Below are 13,947 nucleotides of genomic sequence, written 5' to 3'. Positions count from 1 at the left end.
AGCCCAGTATCAGACAAAGGATTTCTAAAAACCGTAATTGACTCCACGTCAGGTGGAAAAAACTCCCAGACCAGCTGGATTTGCAAAAAGCTCTATAAAACCTTCAAAGAACAGTTAATTTCACAAATGCATGAATTATTTGAAGTGACAATAAAAGAAGTGACCCAATCTTTCTGTGATTCAGATATGGTCTTTATATGAAAACTAGGGAGAGGTAAGGTAGAGAAAGAAGATTTTGAACTAATATCTAAAGAACTTTGACCCCCAAATTTTCGTAAAAGGTGGCACGCAGCCACAACATAATAGAATAATATACCTTACGACCAGATTGGGTTTTAACGTAAGTGCAGGATTGATCCAAGATAAGGAAGATGACTGATGCAATAAATTCCATTTATAGCCCTTGTTTCTATTCATAACTCTAAAAGTCATAGAAATAAGTGAATTTTTCCTTAACATGGTAAGCAATTCTTATCTAAATTCAGAATCATACATTATATGTAATGGTAGAAAGTTAAGTTGTTTTCTGGCAAGATCTAGGTGTAAAGTAAGGATGCTCATTGTCTTTACTACTGTTTAGCAAAGTGCTGCAAATATTATCTCTTTAGCAATTATCTATATATTATCTATATAAGGCAAGAAAAAGAAACTGAGGGAACAAGTATTGACAAAGAAGAAACAAATTATAGGATTGGGGTTTTTTTTGGCAGATGATAGAAGTATCTTTTAGATAATTCTAATTAAAATTAATCGCATAGTTTTATTGAATAGTTTACAACCAATGCAGGAAATAAATTATTAGCATTCCTATCTTTAACCCATAAAACTGAGTATGAAAAGATAGAAGGTAAAATTCCATTCATAGTATTGAAACTGAAATATTTGGGAGTTTGCCAAGATCCATCCATCTATGGATGGGACTATGTGAATCTAACCATAAAATATTTTTTTCAGAAATACAGACTTAAGTAATTAGAGAAACAGTAATTGATGATGGGTAAGTTGAGCTAATATACTTAAAATGACAATGCTAATTTTTCAGTTCTCTAGTAATCAAGCTTCTAAAATAATATTTTTTACACTAGAGAAAGATAATTAAATTCATTTAGAGAAACAAAAAGAGCAGGAATCTCAAAAATAATAATGATCAGTACCAGAACTTCAATTGCACTACAAAGCAGTAATTTTTCAAATGTTTTTATTCTGATTTTAAAAAAAAAGGTTGTTCAGTGGAACAGATTAAGTGCACAAATGCAGATAAATAAAAACAGTGCATAATGTTTGCTTAATCCCCAAACCCTACTTACTGAAGTGAGTACTCACTGATAAAAACTTGTGTGAAATTTGGACAGTATTCATGAAATAATTAGGCATAGACCAGTACCTCACACTGTGCAGTAAGTTCAACTCCAAATGGATATGTGACCAAGAGAAAAGTTCTCATCATAAATAAATTATAGGAGCAAGGAAGAAATTACCCTTCTGTTCTGTGGATGAGAGAAGAGTTCATGACTTAAAACAAATGATAATATCACAGAAGATAAAATAAATAGTTTTGGTTATGTAAAATTTTAAGTTTTTATATTCAAAATCTGAGTTAAAACTCAAAAGGGTAACAGGTAACAACTAACTATGTGTTCAGCAAGTTTCTTTGATAAAGTTTGCATATCCAAATTATATAAGGAACTGATCTAAATTAGTAAAATTAAGGATCATTCTCCAGTAGATAAGTAGAAGATATGAAAAGTCAGTTTTCAATGAATAAAATCCAAACTATTAACATTCCCATGAAAAATGCTCTAAATCACTAATGATTGGTTGTTTTTTCAGTTGTGCCCAACTTCTTATGACCCCCTTTGGGGTTTTCTTGGCAAAGATACTGGAGTGATTTTCTCTTTCCTTCTGCTCATTTTACAGATGAGGTAACCGAGGCAAACAGGGTTAAGTGACTAGTTCAGGGTCACACAGCTAGTAAGTACCTGAGGCCAGACTTGAATTCTGGAAGAACATTCTAGGCCCTGCACTCTATCCACTGTGCCACCTAGCAGTCCCACTAATAATTAGAGAACTGCAAAGGAAGCAGTTCAGAGGTTCTACCTCATACCTATCAGCCTGACCAAGATGATAAAAGAAGAAAATGACAAATGTTGAAGAGGCTGTGGGAAAACCGCGTACTACAGCACCGTTGTTGTACCTGTGACTGAAGCAAGCCATTCTGAAAAGCAGTTTGGAACTCTGCCCAGAAAGTTACTGAACTGTGCATACTCTTTGATCCAGCTATCCCTCTACGAGGCCTGTACTCCAAATTAATTCAGAAAAAGAGGAAAAGGGCCTAAATGTAAAAAAAAAAAAAAAATTAGCAGCTCTTTTCATAGTAGCCAAAATTGGAAACAAAGGGAGTATCTTCTTATCGGGGAATAGCTAACCATTTTTTTTGGATGTGAATGTAATGAAATAATGTTGTACACATAAGAAATTATGAAATAGACAATTTCAAAGAAAATGGATTTTTATGAATTGATACAGGTCAAACTGAGAAGGAATCAGAGAATAATTATACAGAGGTAATAGCATTACAGAGAAAAGCCAATTTGAAGGACTTTAGAACTTTGGTGATTTAATTATAAATCAAGAGTCCAAAAGAATGAAGACAAAACATAATACCAAGAACGTGGTGAACTTGAAATGACAAAAGATCTCTACAAATTTGGATATGGAAAATGGAGGAATTTCTTTTGCTGGACTAGGCATCTGTGTTTTAATTTTCTAAAATTTGCTCAGCAAGTGGTTGGTGGAAGGGTAAATTCATTTTTAAGTTTTTAATTGAAAAACTAAAAGTAAAGCATAAGAAAGTCTTTGATTATGCTTGATAATTGTTTTTTTTTATTGGTCACTCAAAAGATAGGACAATCTATTGTGAATGAACTACAAAAGCTTTAGAATAATGTTGTTTTGGTTTCTTTTTTACTGCTCTTCCTGTTTTTTCACGGCTCACTGTGATCTGTCTGTATCCTCAGTTTCTCATCACTCCGTATCAAGTAGCCCTCATTTTCATTAAGTTGGTTTCCATACTACCTTGTAGACTTGCTGTAATTATTCCCGTTTTTACACTCCGTGTTTCTCTCACATATATCATCTGCTTCTATCCATCTGCAAAACATATCTGTTTTTTTTAACTCATTCTTAAAGGCCCAGATCAAATCCCACATCCTTCCTGATGACTTCTGTAACTGTTCATGGTGTAATGGAAAGAGCAGCAGAGTAAGAATTAAGATATTTTGTTTTCTAGTTCTTCCACTAAACTGCTGGCGATGCCTTTGACAAGGTGCTTAACTGCCCTGCACATTAGTTCCTAATTTCTAAGATGAGAGAATTAGCCTAGACAATTTCTAGGGTCTCTCCCAGCACTAAAATTGTAGGTTTTCTATTCTTGTTACTAAATATGACTCTTTCTTCTTTATAGCCCTTTCAGCCCATACTGTATAATTCACCATTTAATCAGATATTGTTTTGTATTATTTGCTTTCATTTCATGTGACTTTTTTTCCCAATTAGACTTGGGGGCAGGTACTATATCTTAAGGCAGTGAGGCAGGCTGTAACAAGGAGCAATGATCAGAATTCTTGAGCTCAAATCTCAGTTCTGATACTGCCTGACTAGCTTCGTGTGATCATGAACAAGTCACTTAAGGAGTTTGTAACCCTTAAAGTGCTTTGTAAAATGTGAAGTTATTTTTATTATCCCTGCTATCTCATTCTTATTATTTATTCTTTTAACTGTTATCATTGTCACCTTATTTAATGATGCTGGTGATTAAAGGATAATAGACCTAGAGCCAGAAGGGAATTAGGAGGCCTTTTAGTCTAACTTTTTCATTTTTTACAGATGAAGAAACTAAGGTCCAGGGAGGTTCAGTGACCTGTTCAAGGTGACAGAGGAAGTTCTCAGCAGATGTGGAATTTTAATTCATTAAAATTTTTTTCTTATTCCTCAAAAGTATCTAGGACAGGACTAAGCACAGGCTTATTGATTAACAGTTGCTGATTGATTTATGAAAAACTTCAAATGATACTGAATGATAACTTGATATCAATCTTATGATGTAATGATTAAAATTTTTATGATATGATAATTAAGTTTGCTAATCTTTCTCTACTCTTCTTCAGGGAAGGAAACAGAGAAGGCAAAAGACCGTTATGACAAAGCTACGATGAAACTTCATATGTTGCATAATCAATATGTATTGGCTTTGAAAGGGGCGCAGCTTCATCAGCACCAATATTATGATACCACACTTCCTCAACTCCTGGACTCATTACAGAAAATGCAAGAAGAAATGATAAATGCATTGTAAGATAAGCTTCCTTTTGTTTAGAATTTATCTTCTAAAGTAATCTTGCTATTTTATTATTATATCGTACAATTAGTTATTTTCTCTTATGATCTTTCTTTCCTCTCATCTTATCTGTAGTTATAATCATACACCTTTTCTTGCATGTTGCTGAATGCTAATGGAGGAAGTCACATAGTTTTGGTGATTGAGACCACTACAAAGTTATGTTCCATTCACTTGGGCCCTCAATGTTGCTTTTACTCCTCCCTGATTGACTTTTTATTTAATTCTCCTTGATACATGTGTCAAACCTCTTCTCTTCTTACCTCACTTTGTTCCATTTCTCCTTCTTAGCAGAAGATCTCACTTCATATTTCATTGAAACAATTGAAACCATCCTTCAAGAGTTCTCAGTTCACTATGTCAGCTCTTCTTAATGTTCTCCCATTCTCTCCTCTCTGTGTTACTAGAGAAGAACTCATCCTTCTACTTGCCAAAGCTGACCACTCTCCCTGTGCCCTCGATCCCATCCCATTGTGTTTCTCCAGGAGTTTATCACTCCAGTCGTTCCCCATCCTCATCACCAACTTTCAGTCTTTTCTTTACTCACAAACATACATCCTTAAAAAATATCATTTGGCTCTACTCCATCCCCTTAAGATATTGTACTTTATCTTTCTTCTTTTCCCAGTCCCTGTTCACCTCAGCTTTCTCACCTCTGCCACTTCAGCCCCTCGCCATCTGGTTTCTTTCCCACCACTCCATAGAAGCTAGTCTCTACATGTGATCTTTTAGTTGTGAAATCACAAAGTCTTTCTCAGATCACATCCTTTTCGAGTGCATTTAATACTCTTGACCACTAATATTTTTTGGATAGTCACTCCTTTCTAAGTTATTGTGGTTCTCTCCACATCTGTCACACTGGTTCTTTTCAGACTCCTTTGCAAGATTATAATTCACATCCTGTCCCTTATGTTTGGGTGTTCCCTAAACTTCTGTCCTAGAGTAGTACATTCAGTAATTCCAATAGGGGTTTTTGTGACAGGAATGGTCATTCATATTTTCTTCTACTGATAATGCATCTACTTGCCAAGTCTGACATTGATTGCACTGGGCTGTTTTCTCACCTTTTTTAGTGCTGGATTTTGTGCTGTGCATGTTTCATTGTGCTCTTTTGTTGTGCTTTTAATTTTGTGGTTTAAAAAAAATGTAAATTATTCCAAGGAAACCTGCAAATGTTGTAGCTCTTAAATAATATATATCAGTGATTTCTAGAGATACTGCAGGATATTTCTGATGTTGTTAAAGCATTTCAGGGGTCATTCAAACCCACTGTGGAAAAAAATTCATCTCACCAAAAGGAAAAGAAAAATTTACATGAAAACAAAGAAAAGCAAAAGCAAGAACTGGCAAATTAGTCCTGCAAAATAGCCTAACCAGAATGAAGGAAAGACTTTTAAAGTGATCTTAACAGTTCTTATTGATTTAATTATAATTTCCAATATAATAACTTTCATATGCACTCATATAATACAGAGGGTGTTTTAGAAGTATTAGTGCAGTTTAAAGTTTAGAAGTATTAAAATGCAGTTTAAAAACCTTTAAACTGCACTAATGTTTTTGGGACACAATATACACATATACTTTACCAACATATACACAAATGTGTGTCTATCTACACACACACACACATGTGTACATATACATCTTTTCAGTTATTTCCACGTATGGCACCACAATTCTTTTATTCACCTTGGTTTGGAATCTTAGTATTTTTACCTTAACACTTTACTCTCATTCACTGCCTATGTCCAATTATTTGCAGAGACTTTTTGATTATATCTCAATTCCATCTTGCATTCATCTTATTCTCCCAGTTCACATGGCCAGAGCATGAAATCATGACCCATTTGCTTGTATTGTACTACTTCCTAATTTATGTTCCCACTTTGAGCTTTTGGGCAGAGAGGTGGCACAGTAAATAGAGCACCAGTCTTGAAATTAGAAAGACTCATCTTCCTGAGTTCAAATCTAGCCTCAGAAACTTACTAGTTGTATGACCCTGAGCAAGTCACTTAAACTTGTTTTGCCTCAGTTTTCCTAATCTGTAAAATGAGCTTGAGAAGGAAATGGCAAACCATTTCAGTGTCTTTGCTGTTAAAAAACCCCAGATGGGGTCACAAAGAGTCATACATGTCTGAAAAACAATAATTGGAGCCCTTCCTCTCTGGGATAGTGTTTAAACTGATATTCTAAAACAGAAGTCTGACCCACTCTATCACCAAGGCAATATTTACAGCACCGACTTGACTATGAATATGCCAGCATAGTTCTGAATTGCAAGTTATAACAGACTCTCCATCTAGAAGGCAGAAGAAAAACATTTGTAGACACCAAAAATCCAAATCTCAACACCAGCAAGCCAAATCTTTCATAATAACCAAGAAGTCAGTACACATTAGCATTGCAGGAGACAAAGCCATTCCCAAGCCTTCTCCCCCCACTGCTGGGGCCTTCCCACAAACAACAAATACTCATGAACTTAGCTGGATGCTTGCAAGTGTCCTTTCTTCCCTCCACTCTAACTACTCTCACCAACTTCCTTGGAGTTCTGCTCCACCCTTCCTGTTCCACCCATTCAGCAAGCTCCTCCCACCACAAGTGACTTAGGCTTCCTTGTGATTTAAACAGGTCACATGGGCCTATTAATGAATGGAAAGATCTTCCCATTTAAATTACCATTACATTCGGCCCCAAGATCTTTCATATTCATTACATAGATTGGTGGGGCAACTGGTAACAATGGAACTGTAATATAACAGAATTATAAGATACAGATTATCTGTTATAGGATAACAGAAAATAAGCATATAAAACAATGTCTTAGGCAACTGGTATCAACAGAACTTTTCACCAGTATAACAGGTATCACACAGAATAAACACATGAAGCGATACCTTAGGGTGGTGCTTGAGCACACGCACCCCATCATTCCCCACTCAATGAATGGGGCCTAAAATCTTGGGGTAAAAAGAAAAGGTCTCTTTTTCTATAGCTACTTCCTGGTGAAATTGGACTGTCCCTGGCCCAAGGGGTACCAATTGAGAGGTCAGTTCTTTAGCTGGGAACCAGGGCTTGGTCGATACCAAGTCTAAGGGTGACATATCATAGTCATGGACAGGGGGTGACATCCGGCTTAAGCAATCAGACATCTTCAAGTAGAGGGTACTAAGCCTGCAGGAAACAAATATAGCAAACAAGTTTAACAGACAAAAAACCAAAAAGAAACGAGGAGACAACGAGAAGCAGGGTAGGTAGGGTCAACTGTGCTTCTGGAGTCCATGAACCCATTATCATAGCCTCATTCACAGTAGAGTATATGAGTTAAGGGTGCAATTTGGCAGTCATCTTCTGAATAAACAACAGTTATGGTATTATCTTTTCTGTGTGCTATAATTTCTGTAGCCTATAGAACATCTTCTGGCTTCCATTTTACCCACACTTTACCTCCCAATTTTATTTAATCAGTGGAACCCAACCCTTCAATTCCTCTGGTAGTTATTTTGGAAGGACAGTCAGTTTTCACAAGGCATATTGTTTCACAATGAATGATAATCACTTGAACTATTCTATCATTTTTACAAAATTGTATGGGTTCTTCATCTAAATTTTGGAATGTCACAATAATTTCTTCTTGATAATTAGAATCTATCACTCCAGCCAATACATGTATTTCTCAAGCTGCTAATCTTGATTTAGGTAATATCTGTCCAAAATGATTTTTAGAGATTTTCATACATGTACCAGTAGAGATTTTTCTTGCTTTTTTTCTATCCAACCAAAAGTCCTCTAAATAATGTAAATCATATCTTGCCAGATCAGGTGTCTCTGGACACGGTCCTAAGACATCTGGCCTCACAGTCCAATACTCAAGATTTGGAATCTGTTATGTTTGTTGTTTTCTAATTTGCAGATGTGGGGTCATCCTGGCTAGAGGTATACTTCCTGCCATTGTTCTATTATTTAAATTACGCAAAGCTGTGAACAAGTTATCTTTCCAATGTTGATAAGAATTATTAGAACTTAACTTCCTTAATTGTTCTTTCAATAATCCATTCATTCTTTCAATTAACCCAGATGCTTGTCAATAATATAGAATATGATATGTCCATTCTATATTATTTAATACACAATATCTCTTCATTTCATTACCTTTGAAATGTGTCCCATTGTCACTTTGAATCTGCATTAGGGTTCCATAAAATAGACTTATGATATCTAGAGTTTTACAGGTGTTTTTCTCGATCACATTCCCATAGGAAGAAGCCATTGGTACATCTGAATAGATGTTAACACAAGTACATGTAAATTTGCATCCTATATTTAGGAGTTGGGATAAAATATTATCCAATATAATATTATGTCAAATTTGGGCTGGTACCTTTCCCCTTGCTGTTTGTCCAGTTACTGCCCAAGGAACAGTTCACCTTTGCTTCTTCAAAAGCTATACTCTGCTCAAGTTCCCAATCAGATTCATATTTTTTCCTACTAACTTTATATAAGGGTTTCAGAATTTGTCCTCGATGTGGTATGTGATGCCTCCAATATCCAAATAATCCTGTAATTTGGGGGGTTTCTTTCTTATTGTGGGGATAGGAAGGCTAATGGGAGAATCTCTCATAGCACCTTATTCCGTGGTATACCCCAAAATTTTAATTTCAGCTGGCCCTTCAGTCTTTGCAGGGTTCATTTCCCATCCTTTATTTTTCATATGAGCAATTAAAAGTGCCAAGCTCTTCTCCACTTCTTTTACATTTTTTCCCTGTATCATAATATGGGTAAACTGTACACCAGGTAGCTCTAATTCATCTAAATATTCAGCCACAATCTGTGACCAATAGTGGGACTATGCAGATATCCTTGTGGCTAGTGTGTAAAAGTGTCTTGTCTGTTCTGCCATGTGAAAGCAAATTGGTACCATTGTTTAGAATCTTTTGGGATAGTAAAGAAAGTATTGGCTAAATCAGTAACTGCATACCAAGTCCCATCATATTTCTGGGTCCTTTCTATTAAAGTAAAGGTATCTGGAAGAGCAGCATACAAGGGAGGAGTCACCTTATTCAATTGTCTGTAATCCGCTGTCACCCTCCATGTCCCATCTGACTTGGGATAGGATGGTCAGATAGGATTATTCCATTGAGTGGTTATAGGGACTAAAACTTCTGCCTCAAATATATTCCTTTATAGTATTGTTAATCTCATCTTGCCCACCTGGCACATGATACTGCTTTAATTATTAAAGAAGGTTCAGGATCCATTTTTATTTTATCCACTAAAACTCTATTAATTCCTATCTTTCTTACCACAAATTGGTATCTCCCTTCAGGTGTATTTAAAGTCATTCTTCTCATTATATTTAGTCCAGTAATGTTTTCAGGAATTGGTACAGTTACCACAGTATATTCTTGCTTAGGTAATTGTCCCATTTTCATCATTAATTTGGCTTGTCTGGCTGATATTTCAGCCCCTCCCAGTTCAGTGATATTGATAGGAGTTCCATGTTTAAACTTATCAAGGTTTCCATATATAAGGGAGGCCTCTGCACCAGTATCTACTAATTTCTAGTTACAGTATTGGATCCATTTTTCCAATATATGGTCAAATTGATATGAGGTGTGTAATTCTGTCTGTGTATTTCTTTAATCTGAATGGGAGCTCGGCCAATTTCCTATTTTCCCTGAAGGTGTGACAAACTTGGACACAAGGGTTCAGGAGGATACGCAGGGGTAGTTCTTACTTTTCTATTCTGTATAGTATCAAGCCCCTTTCCTTGGTACTTTTCATATAGTTCGTTAGTTGGAATACCATCTATGCTTCCAAAATTAACCCCTGCTCTCAGTAGAGCAGTAAGCAATTCTTTTCTTGTCAATCTATTCTGATTTTGAATCTGCTGGCTATTTACTCTTCTTGCTCAAGGAAATCTATCTTTTCCCCAGTTCCCTAAGTCACTTAACTGTGAAATTTTGTCCAACATCCCTGAGAGCAAGTGCCCTATTTCCCCATTTAGTAGAGTCAGAACTAGTGACTTGTAAACAGAAGGAGCCATCTTCACTATTATATTCCCATGGGAAACTGCTAAGGGGGTATCATAGTACGCATCTGTGTTTCTGATCATCATGGCAGTCTTCATTATCCCCTCCTTTAACTTTCTTATACAGTCCCTCAGTGAATACCAGGGTATGTCTCCACTAGGCCACACAGAATCAGTGGGATACTGCTTATTATATCCATCTGCTGCCAAAGCTAACAGATTAGTTGAATTGTTACTTCCTTGTATATTGTAATCTCTAAAAGCTTGCCCTACAAAAGAATTCTAATACCTATAAATTTTAAGCAATCCACGCCATCTATTGATACTCCTCTGGCTCCTTCATCACTGATTCTCACCATCTAAGATATTAACAATTCTCCCATCCTTTGGCAGAACAGACTCAAAATATCTGTGACCTCCAGCTCAGTAAAATACTTTGTTATCTCCCTGAACACTCTGTTGCCCACTCCTGTGTTCACCTCAGTACTGCGTGTGCTTCTCCCTCTAACATTGTTTCATTTTCCAACTCTGACTTTGTTACATTTTCCCCCATGCACTCTCCTGGCAGTCATCATTGTGGTCTGTACAAAGGTTGTACGCACACTTCTTTTGCTAGGTGTCTCTTCTTCTGAGGTACATGAACAGCTTTTCCTTCTACCACCTGAGCCCTCCAGCCTGAATGCTGAGAATTCCCATGCAACTTACCTCACTCTTTTTCCATCTGAATTTTTTTCTTCAGCAGCTCATCTCTGCTTTTAAATAGAATACGGTAACCTGTTAATAAACTCCAGCCTCTCTTTCACTCCTGCTAGTTCTCTGTCTGGTTTTATTTGTATTCCTTGCAAATACCTTCCCAAATGTCTTAAAGCTCCCCCTCCTGTAGCCTTGGTTCCCAGTTTTCATAGGTTCCAGTGCTTTTAGCCCATTCCTTTGCTAGGGAGGAATAAGATAAATCCTTGCATCCTGGGATATCTGTTTCTTCCTCTAAAGCCTTTCTGCCTCCAAATAGAGATTTTTATTCTTGCGATCTTGTTTGTGATGCCAGACATACTGCCCAGGAAATATTTACAGCACTGACTTGACTATGAATATGCTAGCATAGTTCTGAGTCACTAAGTATAACAGACATATAGAAGGGAGAAAAAAACATTCATTCAGACCAGAAAGTGAAGTCCATTATAGTAACCAAGAAATCAATACACATTAGCACTGCAGGGGACAAAACCATTCCCAAGCCTTCTCTCCTATGCTGGAGCCTTCCCACCAACACTCACAAGCCTCGCCGTCTGTTTGCCAATGTCCTCACCTCCCTCCACTCTAACTGCACTTGCCAACTTTCTTCTAGTTCTACTTCACTCTTCTTGTTCCACACATTCAGCAAGCTCCTCCCACCACAAGTGACTTAGGGCTTCCATGTGATTTAAGCAGGTCACATTGACCTATTAATAAGTGGGAAAGATCTTCTCATTTAAATTACCATTACACCCAGTCATTCCACTGCTCAGAAACCTGATATCTCTTTAAGGATAAACAGCAAGGAAAGCCTAATCCCTATAAATAAATTCATCCAGGATTAAATTCAAACTCTTTGATTTGGATTTTAAAACCCTTTATAGCCTGATTTAGGTGGATCTCACTGGATGGGTCTCACATTCACCCCCTCATGCACTAAGTTTTCTGACCATAATAGTCTCCTTACCTTATTCCCCTTCATGATCTTCCACCTCTTTGCATTTGGATAAGCAGCATCCCTGGAGGATTCTCCCTTCTCACTTCTGCCTTTTGAAGCCCATGGCTCCCTTCAAACTCCACCCACATTCTTTCTTTAGGAGCTCTTTCCTGATTTCTCTCACCTAGTAGCACCCTGTTTTACGCCAACCCCCCCCCATACTTTGTTTTTATTTTGATTATATTATGGATTATGTACATCTTTTTTATCCACATAATGGAATTTAAACTCCTGGAGGGCAGGAGCTATAAATACATTTTTTCTTTGTATCCCTGTCTGACATACAGTTTGATCAATGCTTTTTGGATTCATTTGAATTCTCCATACCAAAGGAGGAGGGCATTACCTATGCTGATTTCACATACTTCCTTCTCTTTACCTTTATTTCCCTTCATGTATTTAATAACATAGTGGCCAGAGCCACTATGGGGATTTGGAATGGGGAAGATCTGAGTTCAAATATAGCCTCAGATACTGTTAACTAGCTGTGTGACACTGGGCAAGTCATTTAATCTCTGCCTGTCTCCGTAGAATGAGGGTCATAATAGCATGTATCTCTCAAGAGTTGTTGTGAGGATAAAATGAAGTACTATTTATAAAGTGCTTTGCAAACCTTAAAGTGCCTTATGCTTATTATTATTAGTAGTATAGAAACTGTGGCTTTTCATAAATCTTTTCATTCTTCCTCCTGGGTTGCCCAGCCCAACTACACGCAGAATCAGCGTGCCATTTTATGTACTTCTTTTTTACCTAAAACAATATGAATAACAATAAAATCCCACTTCTCGTTAGTTAGCAATTAAATAGTTGATTAGCTGCCCATTCTAAAAGGATTAGGAAGCTCTTAAATTGTAAAACCACTGTAGCCTTGGGAAAGATTACTTGAAGGTTCACTCACTAGAGTTTGCTTAGTTTCTGAATTTCTCTAGATAGTCTTTTTGAAGGACTTGATTTTCCTTTGAGTGAAATTTAGTATTTGCTTTAATTCCATTGAATAGAGTTGATTAAAGGCATTTGTTTCTGCTGCTGGGAATCTTGTGGGGCTGGATAAGAAAGTGGGAAAGGAAGGACCAGAATGATGTGGAATGGTAAAAGGAACACTAGCTGCTGGGCTATGTGAGGCTGTAATCCTGGCTCTTTCACTTCTTGAGTTTCCTTGGGCAAGTGACAGTTTTATCTTTGTGAGCCTCAGTTTACTGTTCTGTAAAATTAGGATTTGATAATCTTTAAGATTATCCTGCCCTAAGATTCTACAAAAGAAGTATTTCACTATCTCTAAGAATAACTGTACAGTGAATTTCCTGGGGTTAGCTGGGTGTGAAAGAACCAGCCTTGGAGTTAACTGAATAAGACCAGGAGTCTTAGACTCCATTCATTCATATAATGTATTATCTGAGATGACAGAAAACTTAACCTATCATGGCCAAAGCCAGGAAGTGAAAAGTAGCTACTTTTCTTCTTAAGAGAATTGTCAAAGAGTTGTGATAGCTTGCCTTGGATAGACTGAAAAGTAATTAGAGCTGATTCTGGACTACTACAGCTAAATAAAACATGTAGAAATCAGTCAACAAGTACCTATTATGTATTAGGCACTGTGGATACAAGTACAATAACTGAAATAATCTTGGCCACCAAAAAATTATAGTCATGATGTAATGGGGAAGAAGTAAAGAACAAGAGAGGATATAATACAAAGAGAAGGAACATATCAGGATGATGTACTAGTTTATGAAGTCACTGAGGGGGATAACTGTGTCTTGTTCTTTCATTTCTTTCAGTTTTTTGCATTGTACC

The 13,947-nt window shown here is 36.7% G+C and overlaps 1 protein-coding gene across 11 annotated transcripts in view; it reads left to right on the top strand.

Moving 5' to 3' along the window:
- FER (FER tyrosine kinase) overlaps positions 1 to 13,947 on the top strand; it is a 288,512-nt gene that overhangs the window by 53,194 nt on the left and 221,371 nt on the right. For all 11 annotated transcript variants that reach the window (XR_011964436.1, XM_072597264.1, XM_072597267.1 and 8 more), the window contains one exon: positions 4,167 to 4,350. Coding sequence is in view for 10 of the 11 variants with exons in the window: in XM_072597264.1 (XP_072453365.1) it covers positions 4,167 to 4,350 (184 nt within the window). In the remaining variant the exon portion in view is untranslated. The remainder of the gene's footprint in view (positions 1 to 4,166; positions 4,351 to 13,947) is intronic.

Source organism: Notamacropus eugenii, chromosome 3 (assembly GCF_028372415.1).
Source record: "Notamacropus eugenii isolate mMacEug1 chromosome 3, mMacEug1.pri_v2, whole genome shotgun sequence".
Taxonomy (NCBI): Eukaryota; Metazoa; Chordata; class Mammalia; order Diprotodontia; family Macropodidae; genus Notamacropus; species Notamacropus eugenii.
Note: the sequence above shows the minus strand (reverse complement) of the source record. Positions and strands in the feature narration are given on the sequence as shown.